This window comes from Rana temporaria, chromosome 3, assembly GCF_905171775.1.
Source record: "Rana temporaria chromosome 3, aRanTem1.1, whole genome shotgun sequence".
In the NCBI taxonomy this organism is placed as follows: domain Eukaryota; kingdom Metazoa; phylum Chordata; class Amphibia; order Anura; family Ranidae; genus Rana; species Rana temporaria.
In genome coordinates, this window is record NC_053491.1 from 362,300,194 (window position 1) to 362,325,108 (window position 24,915).

Below are 24,915 nucleotides of genomic sequence, written 5' to 3' on the forward strand. Positions count from 1 at the left end.
ATATATTCAAGTCACATGCTTGCCTTGTCGAAAAACGCTCTTCTTCTTTTTGAAGTTCATTTTGTTAGCCTTTTTTTCCCACAAACATGTTCCTTCGGCTGGCCATACATTATACAATTTCCCCTTAGATTTACCAAAACCATATAATTAAGTCAAACCTAAACCCTTTCAATTTGTATACAATCAGGCAGGCCCTTGCTCTACATAGTTGAAGGTAAATCAAAAGGAAATTGAAAATGGAAATTGTATAAAGTATGGTCAGCTTTATTCTCCGTGTGCAGGGCAACTTCCATGTAGTAGGATCAGACTTGCACCCTCCCTATGGCTCCCAATCATGTTCCCTCCACTCTGTAGTTTAGATAAGGGAGCAGTGACATCATTTACTCTTTTTGACCCGCCCACAGGCACTGTATACACACACACACTTAGAACGTCACTGCATTTCCTATTCGGGACATGACCACAGTGCAGTTTTAGGCAGCAAATAATGACTTCACATGGCAGAAAATGTAAGACACTAATTAAAAAAACATAATAATTTTTTTTTGGGAATGGGGGCAGGGAGTTAGAGGTGCAAGGAAGGCTCAATCCCGGAGTTCAACTTTAATAGGGTGTGCTACTCCAGAGCAAGCAACCACTCGGCATGCTCTACACAGGTAAAATAAGGGATGCATTTTTTTAATAGTTGCTTAGTGTTTCTTTATGTGTCTCTCAGGTACTGGAATTCCCTCAGTAATCTGGTGGCCTCTCTGCTGAATTCTGTGCGCTCCATCGCTTCCCTGTTGCTTCTCCTTTTCCTCTTCATCATCATCTTCTCCCTGCTGGGGATGCAACTCTTCGGGGGAAAGTTCAACTTCGACGAAATGCAGACCCGCCGCAGCACCTTCGACAACTTCCCGCAGGCACTGCTCACTGTCTTCCAGGTGTGGCCTTAAAGAAGCTTTCCCTTTAAACATTTCCGTCCCTTCTTGATGGTTAAAGGAGAAAGGTTTAGTAGGATGAAGTTCTTTTGCTGTTACACTTTATAACTGAGCTTTCATCCCATCTTAGTTATTCCATGTTTTACTGACCATGCAGCTTAAAAGGGTTGTAAAGTCAGAAGGTTTTTTTTATCTTAAAGGCAGTGCCGATCCTGACCTCCCTGGGGCCCTAAGCGAAATGAAAGTTGAGAAGCGGGGGGGGGGGGGGGCGCTGCCGACAGTGACATGTCACATTGAAGATTAAAGTTGAGAAGCGAGGGGAGGGGGTGTTCTGCTGTCGGAAATTACATCTTACAATAAAGTGAGAAGCGGGCGGGGGGGGGGGGGGCGAAAATGGCTTCTCACCGCCTCTAGTAATTTGGGGGGCCCTCTGCAGCTTTACGGGGCCCTAAGCGGCTTGCATAGTGAGCCTATAGGGCGGATTGGCCCTGCTTAAAGGGGTTGTAAAGGTAAAAAAAAAATCCCCTAAATAGCTTCCTTTACCTTAGTGCAGTCCTCCTTCACTTACCTCATCCTTCGATTTTGCTTTTAAATGTCCTTATTTCTTCTGAGAAATCTTCCCTTCCTGTTCTTCTGTCTGTAACTCCACACAGTAATGCAAGGCTTTCTCCCTATCGTGGAGTGTCGTACTCGCCCCCTCCCTTGAGGGCAGAGGGGGCAAGCAGGAGAGTCAGGACGCTCTCTACATTGCAGATAGAGAAAGGAGCTGTGTGTTAGTGGGCATCCTGACTCTCCTGCTCGCCCCCTCTCCCTCAAGGGAGTGGGCGAGCACGACACTCCACACCAGGGAGAAAGCCTTGCATTACTGTGTGGAGTTACAGACAGAAGAGCAGGAAGTCAGGATTTCTCAGAAGAAATAAGGACATTTAAAAGCAAAATCGAAGGATGAGGTAAGTGAAGGAGGGCTGCAATAAGGTAAAGGAAGCTATTTGGGGGAATTTTTTTTTACCTTTACAACACCTTTAATGCATTCTATGCATTAAGGTAAAAAGCCTTCTGTGTGCAGCAGCCCCACCAACACTTACCTGAGGTCCATCTCTGTCCAGCGATGTCCACAAGTGTCTCAGCCGTCCAAGATTCTCCCTTCTAAATGGCTGACACACAGCAGTGGCGCTATTGGCTGCCACTACTGTCAATCAAAGTCAGCTAGCCAATCAGGGGAGAGAGTGGGCAATCGAGTCAGGGTTTCGTGTCTGAATAGACACAGGGAGCTGTGACTCGGCTTGGGTGTCCCCATGCAAGCTGCTTGCTGTGGAGGTACTGAACAGGAGGACGGGTCCAAGGTCACAGAAGAGGGATCTGAGAAGAGGAGGATCCAGGCTGCTCTGTGCAAATCTACTGCAACAGGGCAGGTAAGTATAACATGCTTGTTATTTTTATAGGGAAAAAAACAAGACTTTGCAATCACTTTGAGCACAGAAGTGTGGCTTTTGCTTTTGTTTTAGAGGGTTTATCAGCTGAATCACTTTACTGATCATGATTACATTTACCACAAACAAGTGTGTAGCGCCCAACCCTCTAATACATCATAAATAGCACCACGACTCATTCTGGAAAACAATATATGTATCCTGACAGCTTGAGTTTTTTTTTCTCCTGCTCTATACCTACTTAGCTGTGGCATGCTAATGAGGAGAAAGAGCTACAAACACTTTTCTAAAACAAAGGTAGTTTGGCTATTTTAAATAAAAGTAATGTTTAGTGGATATGTTCTCCAATATCTGGTAATCTGTGTTAAATTAAATTAAAAGTTTTGTTTTGTCATTCTTCTACCTTTTGCTTTATTTTCTCTCATGCAGATCCTTACTGGAGAGGACTGGAATTCAGTGATGTATGACGGGATAATGGCATACGGCGGACCCTCATTTCCTGGGATGCTCGTCTGCATCTATTTCATAATCCTCTTCATCTGTGGAAATTGTATCCTGTAATTCAAGTGCAGGGAGGGAAAGTTACTCCAAAATTGTGGTCTGAGCCACACCTCCATCTTATTTTCAACCTAAAATTACATAAAATAGCCATAAGGCCACACCAGAAGTAATCCACACAGATATGGGGGTTATTTACTAAAGGCAAATCCACTTTGCATTTAAAAGTGCACTGAAAGTGTACTTGGAAGTGCAGTCGCTGTTGATCTGACAGGGACATGCTAGGAAAAAAAAAAAAAAAACATTTTAGCTTGCACATGATTGGATGATAAAATCAGTAGAGCTCCCGCTCATTTCAGATCTTCCCCTCAGATCTACAGCTACTGCACCTCCAAATGCACTTGCAATGCGCTTGTAGTGCAAAGTGGATTTGCCTTTAGTAAATCAACCCCATGGTTACATTGTTGTCTATTGATGGATTTCATTGGCTATGGCATGTCATGTTATGTTTTACTGTATACCTTAAATAAAGAATAAAAAAATATATATACACACCCCCAGTGATCTTTATGCCCTTTAACCTCCTTGGCGGTATTCCTGAGTCTGGCTCGGGGTAAGATTTCAATACAAAAGCGGTATCCCCGAGCCAGACTCGGGCTCGCCTCGCAGCATCCACAGGCACAAGTTACTTACCTTGTCCCTGGATCCTGCGATGCATCCCCGCTGTGTGAGCGAGCGGCGTCCTCGCTCGATTCACACAGTGCCTGTGTGCCGCCGATCTCCGTTCCCTGCGACGTTACGACGCACGGGGGCGGAGAACGGCGCCAAATTCAAAAAAGTAAATAAACACATTACATACAGTATACTGTAATCTTACAGATTACAGTACTGTATGTAAAAAATACACACGTCCTTTGTCCCTAGTGGTCTGCCCAGTGTCCTGCATGTACTTTTATGAAATAAAAACTGTTCTTTCTGCCTGCAAGCTGTAGATTGTCCATAGCAACCAAAAGTGTCCCTTTATGTCAAAAGTGATTTTAGAGCAGCTAGAAAACAGCGATAATAAATTATAATCACTAGCAGAATTGAGCGATAGCCATTTGTGGGTGAAATTCGTCATAAAAAATTAAATAACGTAATGACAGCGACAATTCTGCAACTGAGCAAATTTCAGTGTTTTTGATTTGATTACATTATTGAATAATTTTTACTATAATTACATTATTATTTGTTATAATTATTTATAATTATTTATTATATTATAATTCATGATTTTGTGTTTCAAACTTTATCATACCCAGGATGTCTGTTGTTTGGACAGATTTAAGTGAGTTATTCCTAAGAATTGCAGGCCTACAGTATAAAACGCCAAATTTCCATGCAAAATAATTGTACCGCTTTTGGTACAAAATTCCAGACATAATCATATCGCCGGGGAGGTTGATTACATCAATTGACCATGAAGCCAGGAATGTAAGGTCCACTTTACAGACAGGTTTTGGAGATGAAATATAATTTTTGGAGGGAGATGCAAAGGGACGAGACTGAGCTCCACGGTTTTTATAATAATTTTGTGGGTGTAAGCTATTAAGGTTCTCTCTGAATTCCTGAACTTCTACATCAGATATCCTCCTGAATGTCTTCTTGGCCATTGCTGTGGACAACCTGGCCGATGCTGAAAGCCTGACCTCTGCTCAGAAGGAGGAGGAGGAAGAGAAGGAGCGGAAGAAACTTGCTCGGTAAATTTCTCCCTGACCCCCTAACAGAGTGTTGTACTATATTTAGATCAGTAAAAGCTTAATTTTATTGAGCTTTAGATTAATATTCTGGTAATTTTCTACTTTTCCTCTTATCTCACATGTCTCACAGGCTTTAAAGAGTTTCTCCAGCAATAAAAGTATTTTTTTTCCAGTTGTTTTGATTTGGGGGGCTTTTTGTGATTTTATTTTTAGATCATTAACCTTAGTAGAAGAACTGATGGTTGTTTTAATGTGAGTCTCAGCCTTTCTCTGCTCAGCCTGAAAGTAAAACTCAATAGAACAGTCACTGTCACACCCAGAAAGCAATGTAACAGAGTTTATACACATAGCTTCTTAAAGTTCCTAGTTTTTTTTACAGTAAAAGGTTCCTAGTTTAAAAGTAACATTTAAATGAAAAGAAAACAAAAAATGTCACAAAAAATATTTACAGAAACCGTATTACACAAACAGAAATTAGCAGCAGTAAAATAAAAATGTTTAAAAGTAAAAAAATACTTAAAAGAGAAGTATGTTTTTTTTTTTTATTCATGCTTACCTAAGTGGATGTAGCATCAGACCGATGCTGCAACTGTCCCCCGCCGTCTCTGCACTGAGAACCGAGCCACTGAACATCGCCGATGGCTCGATTTTCACAAGATCCCCGAGAGGAGAGCTGCTGACTGACAGTCAGTGTCTCTCTTCTCTGCTTCTCTACACTCACTGGAGTGCTGAGCTGTAGAGGGGCGGGAAGAGTCTGTCTCAACGAGTCGCTGAGATTGCCATCAATCAAGATAGCTGGTGAATACAGACTTGGAAGTCGGGATGACACTCTGCCTCAACTGATGGCAGTGACGTCAGCAGAGAGTGGACTTCAGACCACTCAACGCTAAAAAAGGGTCACAGGAGTGCAAAATGAATTGCACTCTTGTGACCCAGAGGAGATGCCCAGCCTAAAAAGCTCAGACTGGACTTCCCTTTTAATTGGATTTTGCCTGGTACAGTGCAGAATTCAAAACACTTGAAGGTTAAGTCCAGTCTGATGCTGCAAGAGTCAATGGCCTTTATAAATGAATAGTATTGCTTAACTAGAGCTCCAGCTTCTGCTGCAGCCATATTTTCTTGTCCCTGCACAGGCAACCCCGGGCCAATGAAAAGATCTAAGGGGTGTGTTATAGGTGTGCAGGAGTGTTATCTTGATGCAGAGGCGTAACTAGAACCTTCAGGGCCCGGTGCAAGAATCCATGAAGGACCCCCTTAACCCCCTCCTCCCTCCAAGCCCAGGGCCCTTCCCATTGATCCTGGGGCCCTTTTACTATCATCATGGGGCCTTTATTACGGTCCTGCATCGGGCCTCCTTCCTGCCATCTTGGTTAGGGTTACCACCTTTTCTTTAAGCCAAACCCGAACACTTTTTTTGTAGTATACACTATGCATACAGTACATTTTAAACATGGTTAAGCCAGAACCACATATACAGGCAGTCCCTGAGTTACAAACATCCGACTTACATACGACTTACAAACGGAGGGAGACAACAAGATGTGAGAGGAAATCTACCCCTAGGAAGTGAAATTTACTCCTGTAAGAGTTATCATTAGGGAAAAAGGTGTCTCCAACTTGATCACCAATCCTTGTTTCGACAACAACCCAACATTTTCAAAATCCAATTGTCACAGGGACAAAAAGTGAGGTGAAATCTTCTGAACACGGGCACAGACAGCAAAACAAATGTTACAGGGGTATTAACCCTTCTGTATGCTATCCAAAAAACATACAAATTATTTTTTTAATGGTTTACACTTAAAAAATGTACCTGTTCCAACTTACATAAAAACTCAACTTATGAACAAACCTACAGAACTTTGTAACCTGGGGACTGCCAGTAATTTGCTCTGGAGAGTTTGTCTGACACACTGTATCCAAAGGATGCATATATTGGATGAAGAAGTTGATCTAACCACCCCTGGTAGAGTGACTAGAAATCCCATACATGAATTAAAATGTATTCATTCCTTTTTCTTAGAACGGCGAGCCCAGAGAAGAAACATGAGAAGGAGACGATTGGAAAATCTCCAGTTCCAGCTGTGGAGGAGAACAAAGAGAAGATCGAGCTGAAGGCTATCACTGCAGATGGCGAATCACCTCCTGCTACCAAGGTGGGAATGACATTACTGGAATGCCCCACCTCCAGCCAATCACACACTTCTATAGAACTAACTTTAAGTAGCTCATGCAAACCACTTCATTTTCCTAGTCATCTATCATCTACTGATTGTGAAAGCAGTTTTTAAGAACACACCTTTGACCATTGTTCTTCATCTCCTTCCTGTAGATTAATGTGGAAGATCATCCATCCAATGAAAATGATGAGAAGTCTCCATACCCCAGCAGCAATGAAAACCCAGGTAACCGCAGCAAAAGATTCTGGAAAGATTGCTAAATTGCTGAGAAATATCTGATTTCCACAGAGAAATAGCTAAATTTGAATAGTGCTTATAAGCGGCGAACAGCTAGGTCTGAATTTTGCAAACTGAACATACAAGACAGTATAAATCATACAGGTTATGATTTCACTGCCAAATCACTGTGTAGTGCAGTAAAGTCTAGACACTATGGGGCAATGATCTGCATAATATTGTTCACCTATCTGGACTCTTGGCAGGCTATTGTAACCTGCAGTCCAAATAGTCATAATGTAAACCATGTTTTTAGAGCTAGAATTCAAGAATTGTATGTATACAGAAGGTCTCATTAGTCACTAAAGATAGAATAATTCAAATTTTTAATGACGTTTAAAATAGCCATACAGTAGCACTGTTTCATCCCTAAATACATGGTAAGCTGATCATGTGACCCGAACTGTGTAACAGAATATCTTTCCAGTCTTGGAGTTTATAAATGTAGTTTTGCCGTAGCAAAAAAAATGTCCCTTTTACTGAATGACAAGCAAACTCATAGGCCAGCCTGGAGGATTTAGATTCACTAAAGTCATCTTTTTTGCTTGCTGTACCTGCTATCTTGAAGAATCCTCTCTTAAATAAAATGATTGTGTATTACACAGGGGGGGAAGAGGAAGAGGAGGAGCCAGAGATGCCTGTTGGCCCTCGTCCTCGTCCACTGTCTGAACTGCACATTAAGGAGAAGGCTGTTCCCATGCCCGAAGCAACCGCTTTCTTCATTTTCCGTCAGGACAACAAGTAAGTCCAAAATTCTACAATAAAACTGTGGTATTTAAAAGATCCAAGTCATTTAGAGGCATATAGCAAACTTTTTACCTATTTACCTATTTACCTATTTCTGTTCTTTAAATGTCTGGACCATTTTCAGAAATCTTTCAATTTCATACTTCGTGGGAAATGCTGACTTTACCATAATGAACTGATATGCTTCAGGGATACTGTATATGCACAGCTTACATTTACATACGTTTTCAAGTTACAAAGGTTGAGACTCACGATGCAGTAAACCTAAATATGTGTCTGGGATTGCTACATTCCTGACATGTAACAATATACGTAACAGTATAATTTTTCAGTAAAGCTCCACCTTTTATTATTAAAGTGTAAATAAAGGTGACATTTTTTTTGTTTTTGGATAAAGTGGAGAGAGATTAGAACACCTATACTGTCTATTAGTCATGTTTACTTATTAAAGGATTGACCAAGTCAAAAAATGTGCAGACTTTGTGGGCACACAATGAGAGGGAGAATCAGTTAAAAAGTATACATTTTATTACAACATAGTTAAAAAAACATATAAACAACATACAAACAACACCCTGTATACCCAATATTGCAGTTATAGAGGACTGGACCTATGGTACAAAGATTCATTTAATAATGTATCAAGGTAAGAGAAGAATTTCTGATCCAGTAATGCCTCCAAAAACTTTTCACTAAAATATTAGCTTCCTCGGGACTGGGTAGGTGCTGGTATATTGAAAAACAAGAGAGTACATGTATAAGTATTTAATCTAGTATATATCTATATAAGTATTAAAATATGATTGTTACAACATTTCATTAGGAGGAGTACATATACACAAAGACTAATTACATATAGACATAACAACGTGTATGCTTGCCTGGTAAACTTGTGGCTCATGGTATGGGAGAACTTGACCAAACTGACGACAACCGAAAAAAAACAAAGTTGCATATGTGTGTCTATGGTAGTAGGATACACATTTATCATATGGTCTATTGCAGGAGTCTCCAAACTTTTCAAACAAAGGGCCCGTTTATTGTCCTTCAGACTTTAGAAGGGCTGGATTGGGGCCAGTGGGGGGGCAGAAATTGTCAAGGGCCCAGCATCAGTGAGAATAAATATGGCCTCAGGGTTGGGGAGGTCAATAGGAGAAGGGGTAGTGTCCCTATAGGAGGAATAGTATCCAATCATTGTTATTAGTAGAAGAAATAGTGCCCCCTTGTTGGTGTCAGTGGGAGGAATAGTGCCTCATATCAGTGGGAGGAATAGAGCCCCAAGGGCCATATAAAGGCTAGCAAAGGGCCACATCTGGCCCTCGGGCCGCAGTTTGGAGACCCCTGGTCTATAGTAAATACTACTTGTCATGTTTACTGTTATCATCAAAGAGGGAAAGTAAAAGACAATCCAAAATTTTGAGTTATCCCCAGAACAGGAATTGATGGGAAATCTTCCAGTTGGGGGGGGCACTAGTTTTGGTGACCCTGGTGACAACCAGGCATTCCCTCACTTTATAGGGATTTCCTCTCACTTTCTGTTTTGGCTGTGGGACAGGAAGTGAATGGATATCTCTTCAATGGGATAGGACACAGATAGCAAAAAGAAAACCTGACAGTGATTATAACCCTCCCTTACTCCATTCAAAATGAAAAAAAAAAATGCCATTAGTTCTATGTTATGGGCTTGTTCTCACTTATGCAGAGATAGGCATTTTTCTGCACTTGAAAAATACCAATTTGCAAGGACACACAGAAAACAATAGTTTTATGCATGCCCTGTTCACAGTGAAATGCAGGCAGCAGCTGTGGAGAATTGCTGTGCAGAAAAATGCAACATATCCGCATTATTACGCAACACATTGCATAGAAATGAATGAAATTTTAGTAAAGTAAAAAAATACAACAGGTAAACAATGCCTTGCATTGTAAAAATGCAACCCAGTGGATTAATTATGTAAACTCCCTACTTCTAAGAGAAAGACTGTCATATGGCCGTAGGGGGGAAATGAGAAAATTTTTACTTATATGGCAACCATGGTTGGAGGATGCAAGTCTGGCTTTACCACAACTGATAATAGATAGACTCCGGAGATAGGGAACTTAGTGGAGTAAAGAGCAAAATTTTCAAATAAAAAGTAATTTGATTAAAAATGAAACCCCCCCCCCTCCCCAAAGCCCATCCAACGCCAGCCCAAACAAGAAAACGGAACATGTTCCTGTGCAGCTAATGTGAACCATCCTTAAAAAGCTGCACTTTATCTCCAGTAAACGACTTTGCCTAGGCTGAAATGGTGTGATCAGTTTGCTGGAGGAGCGAATAACTGCACAGCCACCAGAATTTAAATGATGGTGTCATCTCTGAGCCGACATGTCAGTATAGAAAATAGATGGTGACCCTGGCCCCTGGGTGATGCCTGAACAAAGATGTTGCCGTCCTTTTGAAGTGAAAGCAGATGAAGGCATTGTCAGGGAGTAATGTGATCTCTGTGAGGGGTAGCACATGCCTGGAATTGTTACACTGACACTGTGACACATTAACCGTAGCATTTTGGCACTAAAACTTATTTGATGACAAATCCACTTTCAGATCAATACTTCCTTCAGGTCTGGGATTTGGACAATCTGTCATTTTGTGTATGGTTCATACAATATGTTGAATGGCTCCTTTTGATGCACACAGTACAAACCCTAAATATACACAGCCCATTCAGAACTCATTGTTATGTTGGTTGATATCGAAGTCCAACAAGGAGGTTTGTCAGCTTGTAGTCACTTTATAGGTGGACATTTCAGTATGGATTAACCACTGTCGACTCAAAGCCTCCCATGTGTCAGCATGATCCTTTTAATCTTATAAAATCTGTCCTTTCCATAGGTGTCCCTCCTTCGGGGAACTTGTCCTAATTTTTTCCTTTAGATAACCTTATTAATTAACTGCATTGTACAAACCTACAGCTACTGACCTGTGCTAGAGATTGTCCCACTTACACAGATTCCAGCCAAGAGCACCCAGAGGTACTTGGCCATGTATTATAAAAGATATTTATTATATCCATTAGCTGGAATAGTCAGAAATCCAGGGTAACATGTTCATCCAAATTTAAGATCAGCCACACTGAAAGCAAAGAGTTCGCAAATCATAAGTCATCTGTTCTGACAGTAAATTGGAATTTGAAATGTATATAAACCCTAGCAATGAACTTCTATAAGACCCCTTTAACACTGAGGTGCTTTGCAGGCACTATAACGCAAACAATAGCGCCTGCAAAGGGCCCTGAAAGAGCTGCTGCTATCTCTCCAATGTGAAAGACCAGAGGGCTACATCAATATACTAATGACATTTTTACTTTTTTTTTAATTTCCATAAAATCTGATTTCATTACTTACCTAATTTTGGCCCCAGCGATGTCATCAATTTGTCTCTGTTCTCCCCTGTGCAATGCAGACAGACCAGCAGGGTGCAATAAAATAGCATACTGAAAACATCACCGTACCCTGCCTCAGTACTCGTCTCATGAGTGCTCAGCCCTAATGCAAGCAGTGGAGGAAAAATTGGTATTCCCAAGTCTAGATTATGAGCTCTCAAAGAATATGTATGTGCTTTAAATAACATAACCAAAGTAATATTTTAACATGTGTGTAGGAAATTAAAATGTTTTCTTTTTAATCTCTTTCTCCATTTCAAAGTCCCTCCTCCTGCGGAAATGGTTTCCCACTCTAATGGCCCATTTTTTTCCTCCCCTTTTTGTTTGTCTTGCAGGTTCCGCCTCCACTGTCACCGTATTGTCAACAACAACATCTTTACCAACCTGATCCTCTTCTTCATCCTCCTAAGCAGCATATCACTGGCAGCCGAAGACCCCGTGAGACACTACTCCTTCAGGAACCAAGTATGCACAATGTCCTCCTCATGTCTGGGGTATGGGAGATCCGACCTGACCCCTCCCACCCCATTACTTCCACCAAGAGCTCCACCATGGCCGTACACTTTCTCCTTTTGGCGCGACAGACGGGTCATTTACAAATGCAGAAAAATTTGTTGTGATGTCTTTCGCATTTTCTAGGCTTATTATTCCTCCTTGCAGAGCTAGTTTAAATCTTATATTTCAGTTTTTAGTGGAGTCTGGTTGGCAGTCAGCCAAAATATTTCTTGAGGTCTCCTAAAGTGTGATCTCCTTAACATAGTTCTCTGGATTTTTGGAGCTTATTCCCACCTTAAAATAAACTCCAGGCATATATGAAAGACACAATATAATGCAAGGAGGATGCTGATAAGCGGAGAGAGCAGAGTGACAGAGCGAACGGATCATCAGTCTGCTGCTTCTCCTTTACTGTCCAAGAATATATAAGCAGGGCCGTTCGAAGACATTTGGGGGCCCCAAGCAAAAAAAAAAAAAAAAGTGACATTTCAAGTTGAGAAGCAGGGGGGGGGGGGGGGGGGTTGGCGTCTTACCTCTATCCTCCGCCTCACACGCACAAGCCGGCATATCTTGGTGTCCGCACAGGGGCTCCAGCAGGGAGGGCCCTTGCCGCATCGCTGCTGTGTCCTCCTGCAGTCCGGTCAGCCGTGTACCATAACCGTGTGATACAGGAGATTCAGTTTGCTGTTCCCGGGGCTGGACTGAAAGGAAGTGAACACTCAGTGTGTGCACTTCCTGTCAGTCCGGCCGGGAATAGGAACCTGGGGCCCCTGGCAAGCTCAGGGGCCCCAGGCAAATGCTTGCTTTGCCTGTCGGGTTCCGACGGGCCTGTATATAAGTGAAAGTGAAACTACAGCAAAGAAAAATCTGGTCCCCTCCCCTGCCAGGTAGTGCTGTCCTGTCTAAATTTTAGAACTGGGTGGACATAAACACAATTATCTGGCAGGTAATTACTCTGATGTTGACTGGTGTAATGGCACTGTTAGAACAGTAAATTGCTGGAAGTTTATAAACCTATTAGAAGACAATTTTATGATAAAATTTTTAGAGAACTAGAAATTATGCTCTGCTGGCCCTGATAATCGCAAACATTGCAGAGCTTATTACTAATGTTCATATAAAAGAACATCTTGGTAGCAGTGACAACAACATGATTTCATGTACTTTACAACAAGCACATACCAGAAAGATACAAACTTAATTTTAAGAGAGCAAATTTTCCAAGGCTAAGGGCTGCCTCCAAAACTTAGACTGGAAGCAATAATTGTCATTGAAAAATACAGAGCAGTAATAGGAATGTTAAAAATATACAAACACACTGCAAAATGCTGTGTTTTTAAAAAGGGGTTCAAGTGTATGTCCGTGAAATCAGTTTTTGCTTTGGAGTGTGGAAGGGTTAGAACCCCTGTTTAACTGCAATCTAAGGTTCTTTTACAGACTCTTACCCTCACTTCCTGTTGTGCTGAAAACATTTTATAGACCGGAAGTGAGGGTAATTTATTGTTAAAAAGTCATCTGACTTTGCCTAGGCTGAGATGATGCCATCTGTGTGCTGCAAGCAGGAGGAAGTGATCAGACTGCAACTTTGTACCTAAAGCCTCGTACACACGACTGAGGAACTCGACGGGCGAAACACATCGTTTTCCTCGTCGAGTTCCTTGTTAGGCTGTCGAGGAACTCGACAAGCCAATTTTCTCCATTTCCGTCAAGGAAATAGAGAACATGCTCTCTTTTTGGCTCGTCGAGTTTCTCGACAGTTTCCTCAGCGAAAATGTACACACGACCGGTTTCCTCGGCAAAAAAATATCTCCCAGCAAGTTTCTTGCTGGTTTTTGCCAAGAAACTTGGTCGTGTGTACGAGGCTTCAGTAGCAAGACACAAAGTGAGAGGATGCAGCAAGGACTGATCTGTGTCAGACATTTGTTAACACAGCCAAGAACTGCACAGACACCAGGGTCTTCCGGATTCTTCATCTCTTGAGTGTCTCAGTCCAGATAGTGACCCTGGGTGATGCCTGACATGGCATCATCCTTCTGAAGAGAAAAATTGATGAAGACATTACTAGGGGAAGTACTGGTATTTTTTTAAAGACTACTTTGAAGTAAAACGGTGTCAGTCCTATGTAGGATTAAAAAAAAACAAGAACGTTCCTGATTTGTAAATGGCCCTCGTCACTCCCGATCTTAGGAGTGCTGCATTTCTTGAACTGTGAAAATTAATTCAGTAATTGTTATAATTGATATATTCCGGCAATGGTGGCGCTGCAGTTTCATTCATCATTAATAACCTTTTAAAGTTCATCTTTTCATTAGTTATGTGTTTCTGTAGCATCAATTTTGATTTAACGACTGAGGATTAGCAACACCTACAGGTTAACAGTGGGCAATGCACTGTTTGTTAACTATTCTTTTACTAGGAATTGTATTTTTTTTATGTTTGTTTCTTTGTTAGCTAAATTATTGAACTGTAAAGAAATGTATGTTTTTGGTTTTAGTCAGTATCCCACTTTGTCCGCGGTGTCTTTTGAGAGTGGAATACCTGCTTTAAAAAAATAATTTCAAGAAAAAGGTAATTTTAGTATATATACAGTGTGTATATATATATATATATATATATATATATATATATATATATACACACACACACACAGTTGCTGGAAAAAGTATTCACACCCCTTGGAATTTTCCACATTTTGTTATGTTACAACCAAAAACGTAAATGTATTTTATTGGGATTTTTGGCACATATTTGTGAAGTGGAAGGAAAATGATAAATGCTTTTGATTTTTTTTTTTACAAATAAATATGTAAAGTGTGGCGTGCATTTATATTCAGCCCCCGAATACTCTGATACCCCTAGCTAAAATATAGTGGAACCAATTGCCTTCAGAAATATCCTAATTAGTAAATAGAGTCCACCTGTGTGTAATTTAATCTCAGTATAAATACAGCTGTCCTGTGAGGCCATCAGAGGTTTGTTAGAGAACCTTAGTGAACAAACAGCATCCTGAAGACCAAGGGACACACCAGACAGGTCAGGGATAAAGTTGTGGAGAAGCAGGGTTACATTATAAAAAAAATATCCCAAGCTTTGAACATCTCATGGAAGAATGTTAAATTCATCCGAAAATGGAAAGAGTATGGCACAACTGCAAACCTACCAAGACATGGACGTCCACCTAAACTGAGAGGCCGGGCAAGAAGAGCATTATTCAGAGAAGCAGCCAAGAGGCCCATGGTAACTCTGGAGGAGCTGCAGAGATCCACAGCTCAGATGAGAGAATCTATCCACAGGACAACTATTAAGCCTCGTACACACGACCGAGGAACTCGACGGGCGAAACACATCGTTTTGCTCGTCGAGTTTCTTGTTAGGCTTGTATGGTGGAAAACTAACACTACACATTATCCTGAACACACCATACCCATCATGAAACATGGTGGTGGCAGTATCATGTTGTGGGGATGCTTTTTTTTAGCAGGGACGGGGAAGCTGGTCAAAGTTGATGGGAAGATGGATGGAGCCAAAAACAGGGCAATCTTAGAAAAAAACCTGTTATAGTTGGCAAAAGACTTGATATTAGGCGGAGGTTCACCTTCCAGCAGGACAACGACCCTAAACATACAGCCAGAGCTACAATGGAATGGTTTAGATCAAAGCATATTCATGTGTTAGAATGGCCCAGTCCTAAATCCAATTGAGAATCTGTGACTTGAAAATTGCTGTTCACAGACATTTCTCTATCCAATGTGACAGAGCTTGGGATATTTTGCAAAAGAAGAATGGGCAAAGATTTCAATCTCTAGATGTGCAAAGCTGGTAGAGACATGAACAAGTGTGTAAAGTGAAATTCCGCGCCTAACTAATAAAAAACAGTTAAATATATATATAAAATATATACAGATATTAAGAGTGTAAATAAATAAATAATAAGCTGCTCCTCAATAACACAAGTGGTATGTGGACATGATAGAATATAAATAGAGGGCGCTAGGCCCATACAAATTAAGTAAAGTGCCGTAACAAAGTGTCTATCTAGCAATAAAATTGCAACATAGATAACACAAAAAATATATATGAAAGAGTCCCAACAGTTGCAGTCAACCTGCACTTGAAACCACGCGAGTGAATTCAAATATGATCAAAAAAATATAAAAAATAAAAAATAAAACAGTGAACAAAGTCCAATTGTAATGATAGTTCTGTGAAAGAAGAAATGCCACCACCGCTTCAGTATAATTATCAATTCCACCCAAGGTGTTTTAGATAAGGTATGCTCTTACCAGAGCTCGTTGACCCCTTTAGTGAAAAAGATGGTCAACTAAGCTTATGCAGGATTGTGCCTGCAACACTTGAAGATATGGACAGACCACTTTGCAAATCCAGGAACCTCACACGGGATTATATGTAAAAGAAGAGAGGCCAGATAGCCAAATAGCGTGATACCGTTTTATTTAAAATTTTAAAATAGACATAAAAATCTGCCAAATGGCTCCTTACATTAGGGGGTGCCCACCCGGCACTGAGGCTGCGGACCTGTCACCGCTCGAAGCGGTTCTTTAGTCGGATACGCTGGGGAATGAGAGCCGCCGCTCACATGTAACGCCAAACGATCCCTTCAACAGTCCAAAGCACGGGGGGTACGTCACGTGACCAGGCTGCCTCCGACGTACGTTTCGTTATGTTAACGTCATCAGGGGGGCGTGCCTGGTCACAAAGCATGATGGTATATGTAGTCAGAAAAGCACAATGATTGGTGGGCCGAAACTAATTGCAGATACAGCCTCGGTGCCGTGTGTCATCAATAAAAAATATATATAACACCGTAGGTAGGTTACATTACATTCATCATATTTAAACAAGAAAAATAGAGAAATGCACAGAAATATAGAATGGCCAAAATACCATGAATTCAAGAGTATTCCGCTGTTGCGATACATCTTAAATAAAATACAGATCTCGCATCCCTCCGGACGTGCAGATTCAAAGATAAGTGCCAGAAAAACTTTACTCCATAAAATTCAATCATGATCACTCTAAATGATTATTAATACAAAAACATCTTAAATGCACCAAAAATGAATAAATATAATTAAAAAATAATGAATAATGAATATATATAAAAAATTATTTAGTTGTCTTTGATACATATACAGACCGGATTCAAACAGGGTAAAAAGAAATATCTCCCAATACTTAGTGATAGATCACAAATATCACTAGATCCCTCCAGACATGTGATATGAATGAAAGGGGATTAGAGAGTATTCAAATTATTTCGATCTTATTTCCAATATTAGATTGAATAATTGAATATAATGATGATCTCTACAAAAGGGGGGATCGCACTATTAACTAGCCCCAATCAAATACCAGCGTACAAAAATATTATATAAATAAAACCATACGTGAATATCTGGCAACCCTAAATAGTCACTGACGACTATAGATGATTAAAAATAAAAAATAATAATTAATCCATAAAAAATTGAATGAATAGGGAGGAGTGAGGGAATGGAAACTGGAAAGAGGAGAGAACACTCAATCATCGGTTAAGAAACAATTGAGGTCCAACTCCACATTCAGTCCTAAAGGTTGCATGGTACGTAATCTGTGTACCCATTTCATTTCGTTTTGGGAAACACTCCGTAACATATGTGTACCTCGCCAGTTTCTTTCTATTTTGTCTATGCCATAGAACTTACATAAACTGGGGTCACTTCCATGGAAATTGGCAAAATGTCTTGAGACACTATGATTAGGGAAACTTTTTCTAATATTTGTTAAGTGTTCATTAATGCGGATCTTAAGTTGGCGAGTGGTCCGGCCAACATATTGTAAATGACATGGGCATTCAAGCACATAAGTCACATGATCAGATCCACATGTGATTAGGGGTTTGATCTTGAAAGATTCGCCTGTTACATTAGAACTAAACTCGATTTTTTTCTTTTTGTCACCAGGATTCCGTGTAGTTCTACACGCTTTGCACCTAGTGCAGTGGTGAAAACCGGATCCATCTAAAAAGGTCACCAATTTTGTTGGTGGATCAGGAACATTAGGAGCAATTTTGTTCCTGAGGCCTGGAGCTCTCTTATAGATGAACTTTGGCACCTTAGGGATGGATGTGATCAGGTCTTTGTCCTTCCTCAAAATATGCCAATGTCGTTTAAACACAGCTTCTACCTGTCGATATTGCCTATGGAATCCACTAATAAAAGGTACTTCATTTTTATACTCTTTTCTCGGTTTGGGGACCAATAGAGATTGTCTGTCAAGAACTGCCACTTGGTTATACGCTTGATTTAGTGTAGTTTCAGAGTAACCTTTTTCCAGAAATCTAGTGGTTAGTATATTAGCCTGAGTCTCAAAATCATCATTATTATCACAGTTCCGTTTTAACCTCATATATTGCCCTTTCGGGACTGCTCCTATCCAGGAGGGATGGTGACAACTATGGGTGGGTACAAACCCATTACGGTCTGTAGATTTGAAGTAGGTAAGTGTTTCAAATCTCAGGTCGTTCTTTTTTATAGTAAGATCCAAATAGTTTACCAGATTTTTGCTGATTTCAGCTACAAAAGTAAGTCCATAATTATTTAAATTCATTTGGGCGATGAATATGTCGAGAGATTCCTCAGAACCTTCCCAAAAAAGAATAATATCGTCGATGTAGCGTTTGTAAAAATGTAAAGATTCTGGTCTGTTTGAAAAAATTGTTTCATGTTCCCACTTATTCAAAACAATATTTGCGACACTTGGAGCATATCTCGCTCCCATTGCTACACCGCCCACCTGATTAAAAAATTGATTGTTGGCCCAAAAGTAATTATTTTTCATTGCTAGTTCAAGTCCCCTTATCAGGTAATTTATTTGTACCTTCTTTAGCTTAGAAAATTTACCTAACGCCCATCGAAGGGCAATTAGGGCATCAGAATGTCTGATATTTGTATAAAGGGATTGAATATCCACAGTAGCCATAATGGTGACTCGGGTGGCTGGTAAGGTTTGAAGTGCCACAATCAGATCCCTACTATCCTTAAGATAGGATGGACTAGCTGAAACCAGGGGTTTAAAGAAACCATCAAGGTACTCTCCTAGACGGGAAAAAAGGGAACCTATTCCACTTATTATCGGTCGACCAGGGGGGTTAACCTTGTCTTTATGGATCTTAGGTAAAGTATATAAGACTGGAATTTTAGGTGCATGTAAGACAATATAATCTGCCTCTTTAGGGTCTAGGATACCTCTTTCTAGTCCCTCATTCACCCAAACAATCAGCAGATTTTTCAGCTTAAGCGTGGGGTCGCCCCCAAGAAGCTGATAAGTGTTACTATCATCAAGTTGATTCTTCATTTCTCGATAATAATACTCTTTGGTGAGAATTACAAGGCCTCCGCCTTTATCGGCTGGTCTAACCACTATGTTTCTGTTAGTTTCTAAATTCTTTATTGCTTCCCGAAATTGTTTGGTAGATTTAGATGGAAGGACTGTCATTGCACGAATATCGTCCTGAACTAAGGTCCGAAAAACCTCAATGTAGTGATTGGAACCATGCCGGGGGTTGAATACCGATTGGTTCCTCAATCCACTATGAATAAATCTATCAGATTTAGGTGGTCCAGGTTTCTGCGTATTTCCTGCAAAGTGTTTTTTTATATTAAGTTTCCTAATATGTTTTTCTATATCAATAAAGACTTCAAATTTATTGATGTCCTTATTAGGTGCAAATTTAAGGCCTTGTTGTAGAACCTCCAGTTCAGATTTGGAGAATTCTATTCCTGCCAAGTTAAAAATGCCCTCAGTTAATCCAACCTTTTTCTTTTTCTCTCTCCCTCTTCCTCGTCGTCCTCTCTTTCTAAATACTCCAGATGGTGGATGGGTGATTTTGGGGGGATGCGGTATGTATCTTTCCACCCCCTCCCACTCTTAATATCTGTATATATTTTATATATATATTTAACTGTTTTTTATTAGTTAGGCGCGGAATTTCACTTTACACATTTTGAGGTTTAATAATCTTTGCTTTTTTGAACCATATTTTCACGCAGCCATGGATATCTTTAATTTTATGCGAGAACGTCATATTAATTTAGAGGAAATTTTTCAAGAAACCCCAAGTTCCAACATTGATCTAGATAAAGGGTTTAAAGAGTTACAATTTGATATGGAGAAACAGATCAGAGTGTGGTGGGATATTGCCTCATTTGAACTTTATATAAGTAAAAATCTCACCCCCAGGCACCTCAGGTGGGATATCAGTCCCAATGATGGGAATGATAATTTACAATCTATTGAAGAATGGTACCAATTTTTTAATGCTTGTGAGCAGAAACTTATGCAATTGATGGTCCAGAGACGGAAAACAAAAAATACGCTTCTGGAATCCAAAATTGCAGACCTTAAAAAACGGATGGAGCCATTTAGTTCCAGTAGTGAATATAAGGATAAATCTAAGATTTTGCAGATACACCTATCAAAATATGATAGTGAAATTAAAAATAAAAAATTAAAGAAATATCAGAGAGATGCACAGGATTTGGAAGAAAATAAAATCTATAAATGGCAGGAGACTCTCAGACAGGGTGCCCCTTTGGAACTGAGTAGAGATGGAGATCTTATTCCACAGCCTAATAAAAGTGCTGAAAAGAAAAAAACAGTACAAATATCAAGCACCCCTAAAAAATCGGCCATCAAAAATTCCAAACACACCACTCCTTATTATAAACCATCGACTTATCCTCCACCTAATGCCTACGGGTATCCCCAGCCAATTGAAACCTATAATAGGTTTGGGGTATTAGATGATAGGAGCCAAGACTATCACTATTACGAACCCTATCGCCCACCCTACCCTCCCAGACCACCTCGGGGTGGCCACAGAGGGAATTTTCGAGGTAGGCCGGCACCTCATTATAACCAACAACAGGGGGGGGGGGATGGGAGGGGGTGGAAAGATACATACCGCATCCCCCCAAAATCACCCATCCACCATCTGGAGTATTTAGAAAGAGAGGACGACGAGGAAGAGGGAGAGAGAAAAAGAAAAAGGTTGGATTAACTGAGGGCATTTTTAACTTGGCAGGAATAGAATTCTCCAAATCTGAACTGGAGGTTCTACAACAAGGCCTTAAATTTGCACCTAATAAGGACATCAATAAATTTGAAGTCTTTATTGATATAGAAAAACATATTAGGAAACTTAATATAAAAAAACACTTTGCAGGAAATACGCAGAAACCTGGACCACCTAAATCTGATAGATTTATTCATAGTGGATTGAGGAACCAATCGGTATTCAACCCCCGGCATGGTTCCAATCACTACATTGAGGTTTTTCGGACCTTAGTTCAGGACGATATTCGTGCAATGACAGTCCTTCCATCTAAATCTACCAAACAATTTCGGGAAGCAATAAAGAATTTAGAAACTAACAGAAACATAGTGGTTAGACCAGCCGATAAAGGCGGAGGCCTTGTAATTCTCACCAAAGAGTATTATTATCGAGAAATGAAGAATCAACTTGATGATAGTAACACTTATCAGCTTCTTGGGGGCGACCCCACGCTTAAGCTGAAAAATCTGCTGATTGTTTGGGTGAATGAGGGACTAGAAAGAGGTATCCTAGACCCTAAAGAGGCAGATTATATTGTCTTACATGCACCTAAAATTCCAGTCTTATATACTTTACCTAAGATCCATAAAGACAAGGTTAACCCCCCTGGTCGACCGATAATAAGTGGAATAGGTTCCCTTTTTTCCCGTCTAGGAGAGTACCTTGATGGTTTCTTTAAACCCCTGGTTTCAGCTAGTCCATCCTATCTTAAGGATAGTAGGGATCTGATTGTGGCACTTCAAACCTTACCAGCCACCCGAGTCACCATTATGGCTACTGTGGATATTCAATCCCTTTATACAAATATCAGACATTCTGATGCCCTAATTGCCCTTCGATGGGCGTTAGGTAAATTTTCTAAGCTAAAGAAGGTACAAATAAATTACCTGATAAGGGGACTTGAACTAGCAATGAAAAATAATTACTTTTGGGCCAACAATCAATTTTTTAATCAGGTGGGCGGTGTAGCAATGGGAGCGAGATATGCTCCAAGTGTCGCAAATATTGTTTTGAATAAGTGGGAACATGAAACAATTTTTTCAAACAGACCAGAATCTTTACATTTTTACAAACGCTACATCGACGATATTATTCTTTTTTGGGAAGGTTCTGAGGAATCTCTCGACATATTCATCACCCAAATGAATTTAAATAATTATGGACTTACTTTTGTAGCTGAAATCAGCAAAAATCTGGTAAACTATTTGGATCTTACTATAAAAAAGAACGACCTGAGATTTGAAACACTTACCTACTTCAAATCTACAGACCGTAATGGGTTTGTACCCACCCATAGTTGTCACCATCCCTCCTGGATAGGAGCAGTCCCGAAAGGGCAATATATGAGGTTAAAACGGAACTGTGATAATAATGATGATTTTGAGACTCAGGCTAATATACTAACCACTAGATTTCTGGAAAAAGGTTACTCTGAAACTACACTAAATCAAGCGTATAACCAAGTGGCAGTTCTTGACAGACAATCTCTATTGGTCCCCAAACCGAGAAAAGAGTATAAAAATGAAGTACCTTTTATTAGTGGATTCCATAGGCAATATCGACAGGTAGAAGCTGTGTTTAAACGACATTGGCATATTTTGAGGAAGGACAAAGACCTGATCACATCCATCCCTAAGGTGCCAAAGTTCATCTATAAGAGAGCTCCAGGCCTCAGGAACAAAATTGCTCCTAATGTTCCTGATCCACCAACAAAATTGGTGACCTTTTTAGATGGATCCGGTTTTCACCACTGCACTAGGTGCAAAGCGTGTAGAACTACACGGAATCCTGGTGACAAAAAGAAAAAAATCGAGTTTAGTTCTAATGTAACAGGCGAATCTTTCAAGATCAAACCCCTAATCACATGTGGATCTGATCATGTGACTTATGTGCTTGAATGCCCATGTCATTTACAATATGTTGGCCGGACCACTCGCCAACTTAAGATCCGCATTAATGAACACTTAACAAATATTAGAAAAAGTTTCCCTAATCATAGTGTCTCAAGACATTTTGCCAATTTCCATGGAAGTGACCCCAGTTTATGTAAGTTCTATGGCATAGACAAAATAGAAAGAAATTGGCGAGGTACACATATGTTACGGAGTGTTTCCCAAAACGAAATGAAATGGGTACACAGATTACGTACCATGCAACCTTTAGGACTGAATGTGGAGTTGGACCTCAATTGTTTCTTAACCGATGATTGAGTGTTCTCTCCTCTTTCCAGTTTCCATTCCCTCACTCCTCCCTATTCATTCAATTTTTTATGGATTAATTATTATTTTTTATTTTTAATCATCTATAGTCGTCAGTGACTATTTAGGGTTGCCAGATATTCACGTATGGTTTTATTTATATAATATTTTTGTACGCTGGTATTTGATTGGGGCTAGTTAATAGTGCGATCCCCCCTTTTGTAGAGATCATCATTATATTCAATTATTCAATCTAATATTGGAAATAAGATCGAAATAATTTGAATACTCTCTAATCCCCTTTCATTCATATCACATGTCTGGAGGGATCTAGTGATATTTGTGATCTATCACTAAGTATTGGGAGATATTTCTTTTTACCCTGTTTGAATCCGGTCTGTATATGTATCAAAGACAACTAAATAATTTTTTATATATATTCATTATTCATTATTTTTTAATTATATTTATTCATTTTTGGTGCATTTAAGATGTTTTTGTATTAATAATCATTTAGAGTGATCATGATTGAATTTTATGGAGTAAAGTTTTTCTGGCACTTATCTTTGAATCTGCACGTCCGGAGGGATGCGAGATCTGTATTTTATTTAAGATGTATCGCAACAGCGGAATACTCTTGAATTCATGGTATTTTGGCCATTCTATATTTCTGTGCATTTCTCTATTTTTCTTGTTTAAATATGATGAATGTAATGTAACCTACCTACGGTGTTATATATATTTTTTATTGATGACACACGGCACCGAGGCTGTATCTGCAATTAGTTTCGGCCCACCAATCATTGTGCTTTTCTGACTACATATACCATCATGCTTTGTGACCAGGCACGCCCCCCTGATGACGTTAACATAACGAAACGTACGTCGGAGGCAGCCTGGTCACGTGACGTACCCCCCGTGCTTTGGACTGTTGAAGGGATCGTTTGGCGTTACATGTGAGCGGCGGCTCTCATTCCCCAGCGTATCCGACTAAAGAACCGCTTCGAGCGGTGACAGGTCCGCAGCCTCAGTGCCGGGTGGGCACCCCCTAATGTAAGGAGCCATTTGGCAGATTTTTATGTCTATTTTAAAATTTTAAATAAAACGGTATCACGCTATTTGGCTATCTGGCCTCTCTTCTTTTACATATAATCCCGTGTGAGGTTCCTGGATTTGCAAAGTGGTCTGTCCATATCTTCAAGTGTTGCAGGCACAATCCTGCATAAGCTTAGTTGACCATCTTTTTCACTAAAGGGGTCAACGAGCTCTGGTAAGAGCATATCTTATCTAAAACACCTTGGGTGGAATTGATAATTATACTGAAGCGGTGGTGGCATTTCTTCTTTCACAGAACTATCATTACAATTGGACTTTGTTCACTGTTTTATTTTTTATTTTTTATATTTTTTTGATCATATTTGAATTCACTCGCGTGGTTTCAAGTGCAGGTTGACTGCAACTGTTGGGACTCTTTCATATATATTTTTTGTGTTATCTATGTTGCAATTTTATTGCTAGATAGACACTTTGTTACGGCACTTTACTTAATTTGTATGGGCCTAGCGCCCTCTATTTATATTCTATATAGAGACATGAACAAAAAGACTTGCAGCTGTAATTGCAGTGAAAGGTGGTTCTACAAAGTATTGACTGAATACAAATGCATGCCACACTTTTCACATATTTGTAAAAAAAATATGAAAACCATGTATCATTTTCCTTCCACTTCACAATTATGTGCCACTTTGTATTGGTCTATCACATAAAATCCCAATAAAATAAATTTACGTCTTTGGTGGTAGCATGACAAGGCGCTGTGTGCGTGTGTGTGTATATGTATGTATATATATATATATATATATATATATATATATATATATATATATATATAT

The 24,915-nt window shown here is 39.9% G+C and overlaps 1 protein-coding gene across 4 annotated transcripts in view; it reads left to right on the forward strand.

Moving 5' to 3' along the window:
• The window catches only part of CACNA1C (calcium voltage-gated channel subunit alpha1 C), a 535,824-nt gene that overhangs the window by 376,499 nt on the left and 134,410 nt on the right, over positions 1-24,915 (forward strand). For all 4 annotated transcript variants that reach the window (XM_040345319.1, XM_040345321.1, XM_040345318.1 and 1 more), the window contains exons 14-20: positions 716-923; positions 2,780-2,900; positions 4,473-4,587; positions 6,611-6,743; positions 6,920-6,992; positions 7,649-7,784; positions 11,551-11,680. In XM_040345319.1, the coding sequence (XP_040201253.1) occupies positions 716-923; positions 2,780-2,900; positions 4,473-4,587; positions 6,611-6,743; positions 6,920-6,992; positions 7,649-7,784; positions 11,551-11,680 (916 nt within the window). The remainder of the gene's footprint in view (positions 1-715; positions 924-2,779; positions 2,901-4,472; positions 4,588-6,610; positions 6,744-6,919; positions 6,993-7,648; positions 7,785-11,550; positions 11,681-24,915) is intronic.